Raw genomic sequence first — 20,936 nt, forward strand, 5'->3', positions numbered from 1 at the left:
CAGATACAATAAAATCCCTCACGCATTTTGCCAATTTCTAACCCATTTGCCATAAAAGTTTGAAATCGCTTTGCATTTGTTTGTGAAGCACTTTACATGATGCATTTAAAGACACCACAGTTTATCAACTGGCCCAAAGTAGTTTAATGCCTATCATTTTTCTGATCTTATGGATTGTGATAACATTTTCTGAGAAGAAGAATGAAAGGCTTTGGGAATACTTTCAGAGTGAAGCACTCTCCATTTGTTCGGCTTTTTATAAAAACTAACAGAATTGAAGTAGATGTAGAAAGGATTTTCGATTTAGTGAATTATTCCCTTCCCACGGAGACCTGCCACATTAGATCTCCTCTTACCCTTGGTATTGCTACCTATTATACTGTATGCTCAGAATTGATTTTCCCTGGTCTGGACAGAAAGTCAAAATGGCAGGTCTCTACAGGAGGGGAAATGATTCACAATAAATGTACGTCAGCTCTTGAAAAAAGTTACTTGAAGGCTAAGTTGCAAACACTACTGAAAACTGGGATTGTGATGCATAACTCATGCTTACCAATATAGAGTCAATATTGAGAGTGAATATGTCTCTTAAAACTAGCCTAAACTGCTGAAAGAGAAAGTGTATTATGGTAGAAGCAAATGGTGGGAGTCATGCTTGGAGAGAATCGCGGTTAGGAAACAGTGAGGAGTGGCACAACAAGGGAGAGAACAAGAATACAAGGACAGTGAATGCAACTTTAAATGCCGCATCTGTTGTGGCATCAGTCACCTCAGACAAAGAGCACATTCTCATTGCTCACCTACAAACATGCTGCCAATAACAGTGTATATCTAAACAAGCACATAATGCTTCACTTCATGTTCACACATTTTGCATGGCTGCAAGACCTTAAACCCAGATTTTGCAAGTAATAATGCTACCAGCTAGTTAACTACAACAGCTACCAGCTAAACAGACTCAAAAACTACTTCCTCCTGACCTGCCGGACAAGGTGGCGCACTATAGGGGCAGCACAGTGGCTCAGTGTTTAGCATGACCACCTCACAGCACCAGGGACCCGGAGGTATGACTGTCTCGGGCAACTGTCTGTGTGAAGTTTGCAAACGGTCTTGCTAAATTGCCTGTAGTGCCCAGGGATGTGTAGGCTAGATGGATTAGCCATGGGAAATGCAGGATTACAGGGATAGGGTAAGGAGGGGGTCTGGGTGGGATGCTCTTCAGACAGTTGACGTGGTCTCAATGGGCCAAATGGCCTGCTTCCACACTATCAGGATTCTATAATATTGGAAGTTGGTGTTTGTCCCAATAGGGAGATGTCAAACTAAGTGGCTTGACCACCATGGATGATGGGACTATCAAAGATGACAGCAACCTCATACTCAACCCTCCTTATGTCCCACATAGTCCTCATCTCACATTCTCTTCTGATCTTTGAAGACAATGCATATATGCACCTTTGCTTTTCTACCTTCTGCTCCATAACCAAAACCCTTCTGTTCCTTTTTTTGCCCCAGAAGAATATCTGGCCGGTAATGGAAGAAAAACAAGAAGGAAGTGATGATGAACACAAACAGCAATCACTTGATTTGACCATTGCAGCCACCAGCTCGGTTACTGACACTGCATGTATCTTTGAGGAGAGATTAAAGACCGGATCCACTTGTGATGAGACACCAGACACAAATGGACTGCAACAAAAGCTGGAAGCAAAGATACCACAGGCACTTGCTCACCAGAGAGTGAGTGTGCACACAGGTTTCAGTCCTGTACACTGGAACTCAGCTGAGAACTTTGATGTGACTTTACAGACCGAATGTAACCCAGTGTGGAAGTGGTGACCAACTGCATTTACATATTTGTCAACCCAACTGTGATGGAGCTCCTGGTAACTGATCTTGCAGCTTTCATTATAGCACACCTATGGAGCAACTACTCAATGTCTGCAAAGTGCTGGACAAACAGAGACCAATTGTTGCCATGCTAACTCAAAATGTTTGCAAACTACAGCATGCAAAGGGACATGCAGGATATCACAGCTGACCAGCAACGTGTCCTCCAAGACATTACTGACAGACTGCCCCAGGGGAGTGACTGGAGCTCCGTTGAGATAAAACCTCTCTCTCAATCCTTGCACACCTCCCATTTTGTCAGTGCCCTCACTGTTGCCAGTCAGTACCAAACCAGACTGATGCCACCTGGACACAGACCTTTTAGGCTTTAAGCTGCTCAAGAACATCATCCAAAACCAGAGTATAGTCGATTAAAAGTTAGACATGTTGTAGCCAGTGCAGCACCACGACAGGCAAAGGCACAAGGAGAACAGTAAGAATTGTTATTTTTGTATTTCTACGAGGCACTCAGCATCACAGATATTGGTCTTGAAACAGCTTGATGCTCTCCATGTGATATCATGAAATAGCTGAACTCATGATATCACGAAATGGCTGAATACTCAATATCATGAAATGGCTGAATACTCGATTTCATGAAATGGCTGAATATGCCGGATACTGCAAAGGTTCTGACTACATTACAGCAATAGTACTGAAGTCTTGTGCTTCAGAACTAGCCAGCTACAATTCTGGCTATTTGCCAGTCATTGTGGAAATTTGCCCAGGTCCGCCAAATGAAGCCAGACAAATCCAACCCAGCCAATTACTGCCCTATCAGTCCCCTCTTGACCATCAGCAAACTACTGCAAGAAGTCATCAGAAGTATTATCAAGCAGATTGCAAAGGAAAGCATTCCTCACTGGCGCTCAGTTTGGTTACAACATAAACAAAGAGCAGGAATAGGCCATTCTGCCCTTTCAACCTGCCCTACCATTCAATAAAATCATCATTGTTTTGATAGTTACCTCAAATCCATACTCCTGTCTCACACTGACAACAGTGCAACTTCTTGTTGAACAAGAATCTGACCAACACTCCCCTTAAAAAATCCATCCATCATCTTTTCAAGAAGAGTTCCAAAGACTAACATAAATCTTTCTTCCCTCATCTCTGTTTTAAAATGGGTGTCTCCTGATTTTTAAACAGTGGTCCACATTCTTGCTTCTACTGTACAAGGAAACATCCGCTTTTGCAAAATCCCTCACTGCCTTATGAGTTTCAATTAAATAACCTCTCAATCATCTAAACGTCAGGGCTGTCCAACCTTCCTTCATAAGACAACCTGCTCATTTGAGCTACTAGTCTGAAATGCCAGGGTCATTCAGCTCTTAACCTCACTACATCCTTGGTCCAAATGTGATCAAAAGAGCTGAACTCCAGAGGCGAGTTTGGAGTGACTACCCTTGACACCAAGGCAGCATTTCACGAGGTGTGGCATCAACGAGTCCTAGTAAAACTGGAGTCAGTGGGAATCAAGGGAGAAACACTGCACTCGGGTAAAAATCACACAACACCAGGTTATAGTCCAACAGGTTTACTTGGAAGCACTAGCTTTTGAACTGCTGCTTCTTCATCAGGTAGTTGTGGAGCAAGACTCTGTAAATCCCACTTTAGAAATACAATCAGTCTGACCTAATACTGGGACACAGACAGACTTTAACCTCACACCTTCAATGCATTATCTGAGTTGAGATGGTACTTATTGTTAAAAGTGACCTTGAGAATGTAACTTTAAAAAAGTTTTGGGATTGACACATGAAGGAACCGAAACTAACATGATCATTCTAAAAGATGAAAGACTTAGGCTAAATCTGTTTAATATTACATTCCATGATCCTGCAATCCAGTTGCTATAAATTCTGTGCCTTACGATTTTGCTCCATAATCACCTGAAGAAGCAGCCCTTCAAAAGCCAGTGCTTCCAAATAAACCTGTTGGATTATAACCTGGTGTTGTGTGATTTTTAACTTTGTCCACCCCAGTCCAACACCAGCACCTCCAAATCATGACTAGCACAAAGAAAGATGGTTGTGGTGGTTTCAGGCCAAGGATCTCAGCTCCAGCCTGCTTGATGAGCACCCATTCATCACCTCCATTGTTCACTCCCATCGACCAGCAGTGACAGCAGTGTGTGCTATCTACAAGATGCATTGCAGTAGCTCACCAAGGCTCATTCGATAGCACCTTTTAAACCTCTGACACCTACCACTTACCAGGACAAGGCTAGCAGAGCTCGGAAACACCACCACCTGCAGGTTCACTATCTCCTCCCCATAATTCATTGCTATTCCTTCACTGTTACTAGATCAAAGTCCCAGAACTCCCTTCCCAACAGTACTGTCGGTGTCCTGACACCCCAAGGACCACAGCAGTTTAAGGTAGCAGCTCACCACCACCTTCATCAGAGCAAACAGAGATGAGTAAGAAACACCAGCCGAGCCAGCGATGTCTAAATCCCAAGAACAATTTTTAAAAAATTCTAATCCCATAGCAAAAAAAAAGGCGAACAAACAATTTCCCTTCCTAATTGTTTGCTGCAGCTGCAGGCTAATGTCAGTGAAAATCAAAATTGACAAGTTTCATGCCTTTTCAAAATATTGTTTCCCTTTTTTCACTCTCGTGAATAATCATCATACACTTCACCACAGCATATTCCATCTGCTACCTTGTCACTCACTCACTTGACTTGTCTATATCGCTTCGCAGCCTCACACACTTGACTCAGCAGCTTGTAGTTCCTCCCTACGCCCAAACTTAGTTACATTACTCTCTGTTTCTCTGTCAAGTCAGCGGCATTGTTCGCAACTTTAAGAAAAAAATTAACCTATTTTTTAAATCAATCTGTTGAGCAATGTTATCGTACACCTCTGGGTCAGGTGTGACTTGGAAATGACCGAGGCCCAACACCCCTCCTTGTTTTGCAGTTTTAGGAAAAAACTGTAAGAACTCACAGGCATCATTCAGAATCTGAACTATACGACTTATTAAAATATGGGTTCCTTCATTCTGGAATCTTTCTACTGGTATATGGATACTGTAGCCTTAAGTGGACAAAACATATAACACAATTTTTAAAGCACTACACCAAGGCACACTCTAATCATTAAAGCCTGCCTTCTTGAAAACGTCCCATCTATCCCTATTCTTCCTATCGACTAACCAATCCTCTATGCATGCTATTAAATGACCTCTAAGTCCTCAAGTCCTTTTCTTTTGTATTAAACTTTTGTGTGGCACATTATCAAAGTCCTTTTGGGAAATCCACTTTTCCTGCCTTCTAAGACAGATCCTCAAAAATCCCCATTAAATTTGTCAAACAGGATTTTCCTTTCTGAGGAGCTTTCTCTGCTATTTCAAACTGTCTTGACAGTGGTTGATTATATGACTTTCTTAGTGGCTTGTTTAGACTTCCTTTATAATAGATGACACCAGGTTATAGTCCAATGGGTGTATTTGAAAACGCTAGCTTTTGGGACATTGTTACTTCATCATGTGCTAGTTCCAAAAGCTAGTGTTTTCAAATAAACCCATTGGACTGTAACTTGGTGTCGTGTGATTTTTGACCTTGCCCACCCCAGTCCAACACCGGCACCTCCATATCATTAATACCAGGTTGAAGGGCATACCCAATGACACATTAGCCTGACTGGCGTACAATTTCTGATTTACTTTCTCTCTCCTTTCTTCAATAGCATTGTTGCATTTGCTAACTTCCAAACTGCTGGGAGTATTCTAGAACCCCGAAAAATTGGAAAATTACAAGCAGTGCACCTGATATGAGGTCAAGCTCAACAAAGGATCATACGGGAGGCTGAGATTGCTAACACAACTTAAGTTGCGAGTTCATTTTGTATAAGCAGCAGTCATTTCACTCAGGCAGCTGTTCACTGTTCAGAGCTGAGCAAAACTTTGTTCTTATTTGGCTGCTAAATTCCCAAAGGCCAATTTGCAGATTGGGATATGGTGGGGCCTGACAGATGGGCACCATAGTTTCAATCACTATGATTAATGAATCAAGAACAACCTTACTGTCTACACACAAAAATCAAGGCACTAGATTAATGTAAATGTAAGCGTTTTTCTACTTGCTTTTTTTTCTCAAAAAATAGAGACAAAGCAATTCAGTGTATTTAAGTAATGCATTTGTTCTCAAATTACAAGGGCTCAATTTTAAAAATGGGGCTATCGCTAAAATGCCAGATACAAAATGGTCCACATTTGAAAATAATTATGTTTACGTTTGTGGAAACTTTCACTAAAACCATATTATTTTATAATCAACGAATCGTTAGTAATTAAATTAAAGGTTGCTTAATTGTAACTGAATATCAGTGAGAATTTCAAGAAGACAGTTCACTCCAGTTCCTAGGGGTGTTGGTCCCCACCCTACTCAGGGTTATGAGAAAAGCTGAGATTCATGAAAATGACTGGAAGGTAAGTTGCCACTGTTTCCTCATTAACTGTACAACCAGGTTTTTTTTTCCTTCCTAGTAACAATTGCAGAAAGCTAAATTTCCCAATGTTTTAAGTTTATAAAAACTGAACAAGGAATTGTGATTTTTGCAAGGGATTTAGGACCAGAATAAAGTGTTCTTAATGACAGCATTCTTTGTGAATACGAAACTCTAACAATAACAAATAGAAATTTTGAAGTATTTCAGTAAATTTCACATAGTTACAGAAGTAAAATTGGACCACGAACCTCTAATGCTGGAAGGTTGTTTGGTAAAAAACAATTTCCCTCGCGATTTGAAGGAGGGAAGGATGACATCATAGCTGTTCAACACATTCGTTGAAATCACCGGCTGTTCTCATTCAGAGAGATTTATAGAGCATATAGATTTATCAATAATGAATTAAATATTTAATTTCCTGATTGCTCTGTTGGATTTATAAGCAGTACCACCTTACTTATAGCAGGTGGCTACTGTGGGGAAGCTAATGAGGAAAATACATCATTTTCAGAAATGCGATAAGAAAACTCATAGGAATGTGGTCTTGAGGATTTACCCTCTTCGTGCTTTAATCCAAGATGCTTTTATGCATTGAATGTTAAATTTCAAGATGAAAGCCGTTAGATTTTCACAATGCTAAGACAGATGGCCTGAAAGTCTATGGTCTCTAAAGGGCCATGAGTAAAATGAGCTTGATCACTCATAACGTAATGACTTATCTTAAAGCTCTGTATAAAATCTGTCAAGTCCTGCAGTAATTGACATTTTTTTCTCACATAAATCATAAGAATATAGCATTTGGGAAACATAAAATCTGCATTTAGCACAGTGAGTGTTCTTCTCATTCCTTGGGTGAGGAATATTACTGGGACAATGTAAGGAGAGCCTTGGATTCCAAATGACCTGAGGCAGAACATAATTCAATTTGGCAACTAAGAGTGTACAATTAAAAGTAATTCTGATTAGTGGTGAGATAAATTAAAATATCCAATGAAATAAATCATGTTCTAATTTGTTTTAAATCCAGCACCAATTAACAAAATAAAGCCGCCCTTTAGAGATATAATGAAAAAATGTTTAGTGCCCATTAACATCAAAATTTATTCAATTTAATTTTGAGAAAACATAAAATACTGTTTCTCACCAACAAATTAATTTTTATCATGGTCTTTTCTGTTTTAGAAGTTGGAATCTTCTATTTAATCTTTGTTAAATTCTTTGCTGTTTGGAAGCACTAAAGAGTAATTCAACATATTTTACCAGAACTGTAATTGTATTAATCAGAAGCAGAGTGTAAGGACAAGCGAAGTTGAAAAAGGAAATCTTCTGCCACTTTTGTAAGGCATTTTTCAATTGTTGAAATAGTTAAGCAAAGCAATTCCCCAATAAAAGGTAAGGTTGCCATAGTCTCACCAGACCATAACTTTATCATTCATTAGAGAGACAATTGGCACTGGTTTCACATGAGGGTCTGCACAGCTCAGGCATGAGGAGAGATTGAAAAGGAGAATTCTTCATGGTAACCTCAGCCAGTGTGGGAATTGAACTCACAGTTCTACAATATTAATTCCATTTTAAAAGGTTGGAGATACAAGTTGCATTTGATCCTGAACGTTCATGGTTAGCATACAAAACACTGGGTAGAGTTCTTATGATAAAGGTACAGATGCAGATCTATGGTCTTGTGACTTCTTTGAGTTCCTACACTTCTAATTTTACAGTCTTTATCAAAATGAAGCAAAGTATTAAATAAGTATCAAATATGGAACAAGTGAATAAGCCTTAGAGAAAAACTATTCATCACGCACTGAGATTAAAGGATTATCAGTGGGGCTGTGACAGCAGCTTTCCCATCACTGATTTTTAGCTAACCTGAATCACAAAACATATTATAATAGGGATAGTGCTGGGCAAGTAACATAAAGCAGACAGTAGTGGCAAACTGCTGTTGTCCAAGTTGTAGAAAAGGTCACAATTCTGTTTCTCACAAATCAATATCCAGCTCAATACTCTTTAAAATGTATATTTATGCCCTGTAAATAGGATAAGTTGGGGATTTAATGAAATTCAGATGCATGGAATTAAGACAGTCACCACACAATGGTGTTTAAAGCTAATGAGGAAAATTGTGTAAAGTTTTCTCAAGACCGAGATTCTGAATTTTGCAGTTACTCTGTATTTTCCCACCTTTCTCAGCTCACACCAGGGAAGTGGAAATTCTACCCCATTTTCCAATTATGGCTTAATTGTTGCTGGTGGATGGGATGGTACAGAGAAGGGGCATCCTCTTGCTGGGAGGGCCAGCAGAGAAGGTCATACTCAGGCTGCCTGGTTGGAGTCACCAACAAGGTCAGTGCTGTTTCTATGCTCGGGAGGAATGGCCAGCCATGCCCCATGGAGGTCATTGAAATTCTCTGTTCCACTGGGGTAAGTGTCACGTTCTTCTCTCTGCTATATCACACTTACCCCATCTCTGCTACTGCACCCACTTCCCACCGAGGCTCGTGCTCTGCCAATTTCATTATCACATGCAATGTCTTCCCTCACTCACTCTATTTCACCCCACTCCACCCAACAACCCCACAAACCCTGCATGGCGTCTCCACTGCCTACTCAGTCCCAAGTCACAGAACCTGTCCATATCCACTAGACATCCCAATCTACCTAGTGCCATTGCCAGATTGGGACATCCCTTTGAATAACTCACCCCTAGACCACATGAACCAGCCATGCTGATAACTTTCACTTCATTCAATCTCTCCCTTTCTTTCATTCCAGGAAAAAGATATTCCAAAATACACCAGGGAGTGGCAGGGTCAAGGGATGCTGGACAATACTCTCTGCACCCAATGAGGAGAAAATTCCTCACATTATAAGACGTGGACTACTTCCTGTGGGAATGCTGAAATATCCATGTCCTGTCACCTGATTAACTGCTGCACTTCGTCCATTCTGCTGCAAAGCTCACGTTAACCTTGTATCAGTGTCTAGCCACTGATCACAGCAGCTTCTCTCCCTCATCTCTTGCAGATGCCAGTGGGATGTCCTTGGTCCCAACGGAGAAATGGGCTGCTGCGTCGGTGTCAGGATGGCTGAGTGGTCTAAGGTGCCAGACTCAAGGAGTAAAGTCCTTGTGGGCGGCACGGTGGCACAGTGGTTAGCACTGCTGCCTCACAGCGCCAGAGACCCGGGTTCAATTCCCGACTCAGGCGACTGACTGTGTGGAGTTTGCACATTCTCCCCGTGTCTGCGTGGGTTTCCTCCGGGTGCTCCCACAGATCAAAAATGTGCAGGTCAGGTGAATTGGCTATGCTAAATTGCCCGTAGTGTTAGGTAAAGGGGTAAATGTAGGGGAATCGGTGGGTTGTGCTTCGGCGGATCGGTGTGGACTTGTTGGGCCGAAGGGCCTGTTTCCACACTGTAAGTAATCTAATCTCTCAACCTCAGAGTCAGAAAGTATCGAGGCTGCAGAGGAAACGTTGCGTCCCATAAAAGCCCCCTCCCTCAAGCCTGGATACTGACACTTCAGTGGGAACACAGAGTATAGACCATGTGGGACCACAGTGTGGTGAAGGTCTCAGTGATCTCCACAACTGTCTGAGGAAATAATGACCCTGGCCATTAGCATTTACAGAGACCAGGCTCCTACTCAGGCCCAGGTGGGATAGCACCTCTCATACTTGCAGCTAGATGTCTTTGAATCAATCAATTATTCATTTTAATAGATTTACACATAATTAAATTGAAGGAGCATACAGGGAGGAGGTTATTTTGACCATGCCAAATGGTTCCTGGAGGAATGTAACATTAATTCCAATGTTCATCCTCAGATCTGCCATTGGGTGGATCAGTGTCACAGTGTAAAAATGAATGCTTGAAACTGAACATTCCATTCTCAATTTCTGCCATCAATGAAATGGCAATCCACTTGTCTGATTCACAATCATCGTGGAAGTAATTGAGTCCAGTCACCTCACACCTGCATACTGACAGCTCAAACAGACAATGGGCCAGAGCCACAAGAAGACATACACTGGCCATGTGACAGAGGGCCAGCTGGATTTGGTGTCCATCACGTAGCTTGTAAGTTGCTATAGGGACTTCCACCACTTTACAAGCTCAGAGTCATCCTCCAGGAGCTGCTGCTCCTCACTCCCAGCAGCATCATTGAGAACAGTGGTCATCACTGAGACTGCACACTGCCTCAAGAAACCGTGAGGTACATTGCACTAGTAGCCAAGTTATGTAGGATCGGCTACCTTGGGGTCTTGGATGGTAGTTGGTGAAATAAATAACTTTTGAAGATGGGGGTGGGGGGTGGGGGCACTGTGTGCATTTCACCAGGGTACTTCCCCCCTCCATGACGCCCTCACCGTCACATCACTAACTAGAAGCCAAAGGAAAGTTGGCAAGGTTCACCAGCTGGTCTGCCTACATGGTGGGGGGCTTGCCCAGTGGTGGTAAAATGCCAGCAGCAGACTGGCAAAGCAAAGTCTCCACTTACCGAGAGGACCATAGGGCTGCTCTCTCATCAGACAGAGTTGACTAGTGGATAGTTTACCAGACCTCATCACAAGATCAGCCAGTATAGGAAGCCGAGCCACGCTGCTGGCATCACTGTGTTGCAAATCAGCCATCCAGCCAACTGAGCTGACTGAACCCCCCCCCCCCCTCCAAACTGGCAGAAGACAGGGGAGATACTAAATGAGTATTTTGCAACAGTGTTTACTATGGAAAAGGATATGGAAAATGTAGAATGCAGGGAAGTAGATGGTAACATCTTGAAAAATGTCCATAATACGGAGGATAAAAAATGAGGTCTGCAGATGCTGGAGATCACAGCTGAAAATGTGTTGCTGGTTAAAGCACAGCAGGTTAGGCAGCATCCAAGGAACAGGAAATTCGACAAATTAATGTTCTTTCCTGATGAAGGGCTTACGCCCGGAACGTCGAATTTCCTATTCCTTGGATGCTGCCTAACCTGCTGTGCTTTAACCAGCAACACATTTTCAGCCATATTACGGAGGAGGAAGTGCTGGATGTCTTGAAATGCCTTAAAGTGGATAAATCCCCAGGACCTGATCAGGTGTACCCTAGAACTCTATGGGAAGCTAGGGAAGTCATTGCTGGGCCTCTTGTTGAGATATTTGTATCATCGATAGTCACAGGTGAGGTGCCGGAACACTGGAGATTGGCAAACGTGGTGCCACTATTTAAGAAAGCCAGGAAACCAACCACCAGTGAGTCTAACCTCGGCGGTGGGCAAGTTGTTGGAGGGAATCCTGAGGGACAGGATGTACATGTATTTGGAAAGGCAAGGACTGATTAGGGACAGTCAACATGGTTTTGTCCATGGGTAAATCACGTCTCACAAACTTGATTGAGTTTTTTTGAAGAAGTAACAAAGAAGATTGATGAGGGCAGAGCAATTGACGTGATCTATATGGACTTCAGTAAGGCGTTCGACAAGGTTCCCTGGGAGACTGGTTAGCAAGGTTAGATCTCATGGAATACAGAGAGAACTAGCCATTTGGATACAGAACTAGCTCAAAGGTAGAAGACAGATGGTGGTGTTGGAGGGTTGTTTTTCAGATTGGAGGCCTGTGACCAGTGGAGTGCTACAAGGAATGGTGCTGGGTCCACTGCTTTTCATCATTTATACAAATGATTTGGATGTGAGCATAAGAGGTTGAGTTAGTAAGTTTGGGGATGACACCAAAATTGGAGGTGTAGTAGACAGCGAAGAAGGTTACCTTGAATTACAATGGGATCTTGATCAGATGGGTCAATGGGCTGAGGAGTGGGCAGATGGAGTTTAAATGCAGTGAGGTGCTGCATTTTGGGAAAGCAAATCTTAGCAGGACTTATACACTTAATGGTAAGGTCCTAGGGAGTGTTGCTCAACAAAGAGACCTTGGAATGGAGGTTCATAGCTCCTTAAAAGTAGAGTTGCAGGTAGATAGGATAGTGAAGGAGGAGTTTGGTAGGCTTTCTTTTATTGGTCAGAGTACTGGTTTCCAGCATCTGTAGTCATTGTTTTTACCTCGTTGATTTTAACCCTACTGCGAATCCTCTTGAAGGATGCCTGCCTTGAAGAAGTTTTCCTCCTCTCTCTACAAGAATTTCAGGGAGTCCCTCTCCCTGCTCCTCGGATGCTGCCTGAACTGCAGTGCTGTTCCAGCACCACTAATCCAGAATCTGGTTTCCAGCATCTGCAGTCATTGTTTTTACCTTACTGAGTACAGGAGTTGGGAGGTCATGTTGCGGCTATACAGGACATTGATTAGGCCACTGTTGGAATATTGCATGCAATCCTGATCTCCTTCCTATTGGAAGGATGTTGTGAAACTTGAAAGTGTTCAGAAAAGTTTTACAAGGAAGTTGCCAGGGTTGGAGGATTTGAGCTATAGGGAGAGGTTGAATAGGCTAGGGTTGTTTTCCCTGCAGTGTCAGAGGCTGACGGGTGACTTTATAGAGGTTTATAAAATCATGAAGGGCATGGATAGGGTAAATATACAAGGTTTTTTCCCTGGGTCTGGGAATCCAGAACTGGAGAGTATAGGTTTAGGCTGAGAGGAAAAGATATAATAGAGACCTAAGGGGCAACTTTTCATGCAGACGGTGGTATGTGCCTGGAATGAGCTGCCAGAGGATGTGGTGGAGGCTGGTACACTTGTAACATTTAAAAGGCACCTGGATGGGTATATGAATAGGAAGGGTTTGGAGGGATATAGGCCAGGTGCTGGCACGTGGGACTAGATTGGTTTGGGATATCTGGTCGGTATGGATGAGTTGACCAAAGGGTCTGTTTCCGTGCTGTACATCTCTATGACTCCAAATGAAACTCTTAATCAGACCTGCAGTGGGACAACTGTCCTCTAGAGGGACAATCATCCTCCACATTTTCCAACGTGGGTAGAAGAGGAAGGTAACCAGAGCTCCGGCTCTCCCCAACTCCCTGGCATTACGTCTACGTACCTCATCAAACATAGTCTGCAGATCCCTAGCATCCTTCTCCCTGGGCAAAGTATTTCAAAATTTAGGAAAAGATAGCTGAAAATATATTTGCCTCAACAAAAAGCAGTCAAAAATAAAACGTAACTGCCAGAAACCTCGACAAACAAAAGGAGACAGTAAAAGGAAATAGATTTGCACTGACATTGCGCTGCGCAAGATATAACATCGAACCAGTGTGACAGCCTCCTGGAGTGGAAGGCTTTAGTATATTTAAGAATCAAACTGAGAACTGTTCCCAAGTTTCACTGCCAAACTGCATCAATGTACACCCAAAAACACTTTGCATCCATTTAATGGTCGCAATTAAACAGTGGTATAAATCTTTGCAGAATCTTATCCATTAAAAATAATAGATTACAGATCTGGTCTTGATTAATCATTGTAGTGATTCCTATGTTATGTGTTGATGTATTGCATTTGGATGCAAATCTTCAAGGGAATCTCATCAAAATTGTCGCCGAAACTAAAAGTTGTAATTCACGCTGCCCATATTGCTATCTCTGAACAACTGTTACGTAGATTAATGTTAGAGGAAAGATACAGGTCAGCAGGAGGCCCATTTTGTGAACAAGAATTGGGGCTCTGCTGCAGAATTTGCCCAGGAATAAACTGTTAACTTTAGGGTACACTGTAGAAGCACCTCACGTTCAAGTGACAGAATCACACATAAAATTGGTAGATCAAAAATGACTAGAGTTAGATTAGAGTCGAGAGTGTGGTGCTGGAAAAGCACAGCAGGTCAGGAAGCATCCGAGAAGCAGGAAAATCGATGTTTCGGGCAAAAGCTCTTCATCAGGAATGAGGCTGGGAACCTCGAGGGTGGAGAGATAAATGTGAGGGAGATGGAGCTGTGGGGAAGGTAGTCAAGAGTACAATAGATGGATGGAGGTGGAGTTAACGGTGATAGGTCAGAGGGGAAGTGGAGTGGATAGGTGGGAAGGAAGATTGACAGGTGGGACAGGTCATGAGGACTGTGCTGAGCTGGAAGGTTGGAACTGGGGTAAGGTGTGGGGGGGGGGGGGGAAGGGGAAATGAGGAAACTGGTGAAATCCACATTGATGCCAGGGGGTTGGAGGGTCCTGAGGCAGAAGATGAGGCGTTCTTCTTCAAGGTGTCAGGTGGTAAGGGAGTGGCAATGGAGGAGGCCCAGGACCTGCATGTCCTTGGGGGATTGGGAGAGGGAGTTGAAGTGTTCGGCCAAGGGGCGGTTGGGTTGGTTTGGTTGGTGCAGGTGTTCCAGAGATATTCTCTGAAGCACTCTGCAAGTAGATGTCCTGTCTCCCCAATGTAGAGGAGACCACATCGGGAGCAACAGATTCAGTAAATGATGTATGGAAGTGCAGGTGAAACTCTGATGGATGTGGAAGGCTCCTTTGGGGCCTTGGACAGAGGTGAAGGAGGGGGTGTGGGTACAGGTTTTGCAATTCCTGCGGTGGCAGGGAAAGATGGGTGGTTGGGGGGCATGGACCTGACGAGATAATCATGGAGAGAACGTCTTTACGGAAAGCGGATAGGGGTGGGGAGGGAAATCTATCTCTGGTGGTGGGGTCTGTTTGTAGGTGGTGGAAATGGAGGAGGATGATGTGATGTATACAGAGATTAGTGGGGTAGAAGGTGAGGACCAGGGAGGTTCTGTCCTTGGTGGAGTTGGAAGGTGGAGGTGCGGGAAGTTGATGAGATGTGCTGGAGGGCACCACCAACCACTTGGGAGAGGAAATTGTGGTCTTTAAAGGAGATCGTCATCTGGGGTGTTGTGGTGGAACTGATCGCCCTGGGAGCAGATGTGGCGGAGGCAGACGAATTGGGAATAAGGGATAGCAATTTTACAAGAGGCAGGGTGGGAGGAGGTGTAATCCAGGTAGCTGTGGGAGTCGGTGGGTTTGTAGAAAATGTCAGCTTGAGTTGGTCACCGTTGATGGAGAAGGAGAGGTCCAGGAACCGGGGGGGGGGGGGGGGGGGAGGTATCTGAGATGGTCCATGTGAATTTAAGATCGGGGCAGAATGTGTTAGTGAAGTTGATGAACTTTTCAAACTCCTCATGGGAGCATGAGGTAGCGCCAATGCAGTCATCAATGTAGCAGAGGAAAAGGTGGGGGGAGTGGTGCCGGAAGATGGGACTGTGAAACTCCAGAAGATGGAATGGTTTACATAGCCAACAAAGAAACAGGCATAGCTGGTGCCGATGCAGGTGTCCCTGGCTACCCCTTTCATCTGGAGGAAGTGGGATGATTCAAAGGGAGAAGTTGTTGAGGGTGAGAACCAGTTCAGCCAAACAAATGAGTGTCAGTGGAAGGGTATTGTTGGGGACATCAGGAGAGGACAAAACGGAGGGCTTGGAGGCTCTGGTCATGGCAGATGGAAGTGTATGGATAAGGCGTTGGGAGCCAGGGACCCCACCACCAGAGATATATTTCACTCCTCACCTCTATCCACTTTCCGTAAAGACCGTTCCCTCCATGACTACCTGATCAGGTCCTCACCCCCTAACAACACCCACCCCCCACCCCCCGCCGGCACCTTCCCCTGCCACACAAGAATTGCAAAACCTGTACCCACACCTACCCCTCACCTCCGTCCAAGGCCCCAAAGAAGCCTTCCACATCTATGAGAGTTTCACCTGCACTTCCACTCATGCCATTTACTGGATCCATTGCTCCCAATGTGGTCTCCTCTACACTGGGGAGACAGGACGCCTACTCACAGAGAGCACTTCAGAGAACATCTCCAGGACATCCGCACCAATCAACTCCACCGCCCTGTGGCCGAACAATTCAACTCCCCCTCCCACTCTGCTGAGGCCATGCAGGTCCTGGGCCTCCTCCATCGCCACTCCCTTACTACTCGACGCCTAGAGGAAGAACATCTCATCTTCTGCCTCGGGACCCTCCAACTCCGTGGCATCAATGTGTATTACACCAGTTTCCACATTTCCCCTCCTCCCACCTTATCCCAGATCCAACCGACAAGCTCAGCAACAACCTCATGACCTGTTTTACCTGTCCATCTTCCTTCCCACCTATCCACTCCATCCTCCCCTCCACCCTATCACCATGATCCCCACCTCTATCCATCTATTGCATTCTCAGCTACCTTCTTCCCAGCTCCATCCCCCTCCCATTTATCTCTCCACCCCCGAAGCTCCCAGCCTCGTTCCTGAGGAAGGGCTTATGCCCAAAACGTCGATTTTCCTGCTCCTTGGATGCTGCCTGACCTGCTGTGCTTTTCCAGCACCACTCTAATCTGGGCACTAGTATCTGAAGTGTCCACCTGAAACATTAAGTCATTTTTTCCCCATTTTAGATTGTAATGTAACATCGGTACATCTCCAGAATTTTTAGTTTGATATCTGGTTTTGGAGTTTTCTCAGCCTAATTTGGTACCAGTACATTCGTCATCATGGGCAAATAATAGGTTGTTGTTTTGAATGTGAAAAGACTTAAGTACTTCACAATACCACCATTAAAAGCGAAGACGACAACCTTTTATGTACTAATGTAACACTCACCTAAAGAGCGTTTGCACATTTACAATCGTTTTGGCATCTGCCATGTAATCTTCCTCAGCGCTCATTGTGCTTTCTTTGTCTACCACAACCATATTGGCAGCAAATGTCACTCCACATCTTAGTAGGTCATCTAGGCTTTTGAACAAGAGACGGGGTAAATTAATGCAATTTATCAACAGTCACTGGATGTATCATGAATTAATATGCAACAGAATATGCCCCAGAGCCAAATAAAGTCAATACATTAAGGTAAACAATTAATCCAAAGTTGTTGAGGCAGTATTTGTACAATACTTACCAACATATAAAACAAAGATGTACTGAAAGGATGTCAGAGCAATTATGACATTGATTTGGAATTTGTGGCAGTAATTACAGTGAGGCTCCCGTCTTCACCACTATTACTGCGCAAAACTGATGGCAATTTCTGAGGTCAGTGCATGCACAGTTAAACATGGAAATTTAAGAATTGGTCACAGACTGTGCACTTGGAGTCTTTGCATACATAATCAATTAAATTAATTGCTTTAGCATGAATTTCAACTATTTGCACATTATTATAGCTGTAAAGAGCAATTATCAAGTTAACTCTTGTTCAAACAGAAGTAGTTTTTTTTAACAGTGCACTAACTCATAATTTCTCCTGAACAAGCTTTATGGCCTTGAACAAAAATAATTTCATAATTTCGAACTTTTATTTTCCCAGAGCAACATGTAAACACTGCAAATTTTAAATATGCTATAAATATTCTGTGAAGTTTATATTCTGACATTTACATTTCATCTTTAATTCTCTACATCCAGAGACTTAAATTGCTTTCTGTCCAACAATTTAGAAGTGATTTGTACACCCTTCTTTTTTAAATCCATTTTGCAGTCTGTGAGCATACTTCAGTATTGATTAGTTGATCAGCGTGCCCTCAATGCTGGATGTTACAAATTTTCTGTAGAAGGCAACAAACTGACAATGATACTGAAAAAAGGAAGTCCATGCTGCAGCACTTGCTAAAACTTTGAGGGCAGTTTTCGTTAGCCTCCTTGTCCTTTTGCCACTAGCTGGGAAAACCGAACCATTGTATTAAATCTCTGATAAAAATAGTATTTTTCCTTGTTTCTTCCTGCATATCAATTGATGATTGAAAGTCTGATTTCTCATCCTTGTTTTAACTGAAAACAACGTTAAAACATAGGCTTTTTTTGCACACAAACACACACTGTACAACAACTAACTCATTAACAATGGTCAAAAACAGCAGAAAGACTCAGTAGGTTAGTCAACATCTGTGGAGAGAGCAGACTGGTTAATGTTTAAGGCATGACCTTGCATAAGGCAAGAAATTTCAACATAACTTGAGACTGTGCAAGCAAAGATTCAAGTGGATTAGAGTTAATCTGGAGGCATTTGGTCCATGGATCTGATTCTGATGCTTCATGACAAAAGGGAGAACATGGTGGGGCAGATTTTAACTATTGTCGCTCCATCAGCACAGCCATGCCTTGCTGAGGTCACAGGTGCCAAAGTGTAACTTTCGCATGCCAGATCAACACAATACCAGGCAACTTCAAGGCTAGAAGGAGATATCAATTGCAGAGGAGTCAGAGATCAAAGGCAGCAGTAGCTGACACAGAAACAGTCATGTCCCCTAGGCCCCGCAAAAATAAGAGCAAAAGACCCTGCATCTTTGGTCCACTTCCCTTGAGCTGTTGGGTATTTGGACAGAGAGTTACAATGTATTTCAGATCAGTTGGCCCCCAAATAGCAATGACCATTGTGTATATCATTGGACCTCAATTTCCTTATCATCTGAAACAGTCGGGCTTTTTAAATAAGTGAGCAGCCAGCTCAAAGTAGCAGTGGGTCACTATAAGTCCATCCCTTTCATTTTCATGGTATTAATGCCCCAGTTCCACTCAACGGAGCCAGCAAAAATCTTGCCCGGTAACTTAGAGCATTACAGAAGCAATGTCACCATCAATGCACTTTTTGTAATACTATTACTTTTCTTTGAATTTATGTTTAGTGAAGTCTAAGGATGTAACATCTGCAGACCATACAAAAAGTATTGAAAGGGGAGCTTGAAAATCAACAATGGCCAGAGGTCCTTGTACATTTTCCCAAAGTGTTGTTGAGAATAAATAAAACAAAATCGATGCTCAAGCGAAATCACAATATTAGGAAACATAATTCGTCTACTCCAGATAATGTAAAATTAAAGTCCGCAGAATTCTCTATAGCTTAACAACTTAAATACCAACTATAGAAACACACTGAAGGATTCGTAATTCATAACTGGAAATCAATCATTCTAACAAAATGTTGTGTTTAAAAGTCAAGAAATAACCTAGGAATTGGATTTTTCCCAAATTTGTGTAGTATGTAATCCGACCTGAATAAACTCTTATTTTAAAAGCTTGATTCATTTAGGCAATGATCTGTTCTGTGGGCCACTTATCAGTTATTTCTCCACTGTTGGCCTTTCCTGTATTGCTCAACTTCTGGCACAAGAGATCAATCCAAAATCACTGAAAAAAACCCAACTTTTTTTATGGCTGAGAAAATTAGCCTTAAACTTAAAATCTATTTGTTTTGCCACTTATTGTCAGTCTCAAAAAATTGCAGGTTAGTCATGCTTTGGTTTTAAAGAAGATTTGATGTATTATTTTACATAAATAAGCAGGAAAATGACAACCAGTGGGCCAGGCATCACCAGTGGAGCAGCAATTCCATCATGAAGATGCTCAATTGATAATCATCCACTTATCAACTTCCAAGTCATTTATATTTTGGAAAGATGGCTTTTACAGGGTGTCCTGTGCTGATAAGGAACCACATGTCTATCACTGAACCAAAAGCTTTTGAGATAAGAAATACAGTATTCAGCAATGCTTTTTCCGGCTGCTCTTTTGTGATGCCCTGAAATGCATAGGTTGGAAAGCAACAGCCCTGAACCTGCTTCAATGTAATGTGTTAGGCCTGCCAATTGCCAAATGTTGGGCAACAGAGTGGTATACATGGGCTACAACTTGTGTCACTGGATGTAACCTCCAAAGCAATAAATACAGGCAATGATGTGGTAGAGAGCTTTGATTTCAATACGTGTACGTGTGTGTGTACATGTGGGTGTGTTTGTGTGTGCGTGTATTTTATGTGTGAGTATGAGAGAGAGAGAGAATGAGGGGGAGAGGGAGAGAAGGGGATAGGGAGAGAGAGAGAAACAGCGAGTGTGTACATGTGGGGGTTGGGTATGGATATAGGTGAAAGGTAAAGGTCAAATGGGACCAAAAAAAACTAAATGCAGTGCCTTCATTTCTTTTTTCTTTACTCATACAATATTGGCATCTCTGGCTGGGCTTGCATTTATTGTGTGTCCCTAGTTGCCCCAGAGAAGGTGTTGGTTGCCATTAGGGAGGAAATTTGACATGGCTGTTTATGCCATTGTCATTTCTGTTACCTAAGTTGATGCCAGGTGATTCGCCCAGTTTTATTTCTTTTTTTCAGACTTTGTAGTGATCGTTACAAGTGTGTAGTTGCTAGGCTATTTCAGAAGATTGTTATGAGTAGAGTTGAGGGCGGCACGGTGGCACAGTGGTTAGCACTGCTGCCTCACAGCGCCAGGGACCTGGGTTCAATTCCCGCCTCAGGCGACTGACTGTGTGGAGTTTGCACATTCTCCCCGTGTCTGCGTGGGTTTCCTCCGGGTGCTCCGGTTTCCTCCCACAGTCCAAAGATGTGCGGGTCAGGTGAATTGGTCGTGCTAAATTGCCCGTAGTGTTAGGTAAGGGATATATGTAGGGGTATGGGTGGGTTGCGCTTCGGCGGGTCGGTGTGGACTTGTTGGGCCGAAGGGCCTGTTTCCACACTGTAAGTCTAATCTAATCTAATCTAATCTAACTTTGTTGTGGGACTGGTGTCACATGTAGGCCAGACCAGGTAAGGATGGCAGATTTCCTTCCCCAAAGGACATGAATGAACCAGCTGTTTTTTTTCTGACCATGTGCAATGATTTTATGATCATCATTATACTCTTGATTCAAGATATTTTCTTGAACTAAATTCCTTGATTTGC

At 43.0% G+C, this 20,936-nt stretch overlaps 1 protein-coding gene across 4 annotated transcripts in view; it reads right to left on the minus strand.

Annotated features, from left to right (window-relative positions):
• The window catches only part of kcnt2 (potassium channel, subfamily T, member 2), a 686,368-nt gene that overhangs the window by 244,467 nt on the left and 420,965 nt on the right, over window positions 1–20,936 (minus strand). For all 4 annotated transcript variants that reach the window (XM_060829715.1, XM_060829714.1, XM_060829713.1 and 1 more), the window contains one exon: window positions 16,870–17,004. In XM_060829715.1, coding sequence (XP_060685698.1) covers window positions 16,870–17,004 — 135 coding nt within the window. The remainder of the gene's footprint in view (window positions 1–16,869; window positions 17,005–20,936) is intronic.

This window comes from Hemiscyllium ocellatum, chromosome 9 (genome assembly GCF_020745735.1).
Source record: "Hemiscyllium ocellatum isolate sHemOce1 chromosome 9, sHemOce1.pat.X.cur, whole genome shotgun sequence".
Lineage (NCBI taxonomy): Eukaryota > Metazoa > Chordata > Chondrichthyes > Orectolobiformes > Hemiscylliidae > Hemiscyllium > Hemiscyllium ocellatum.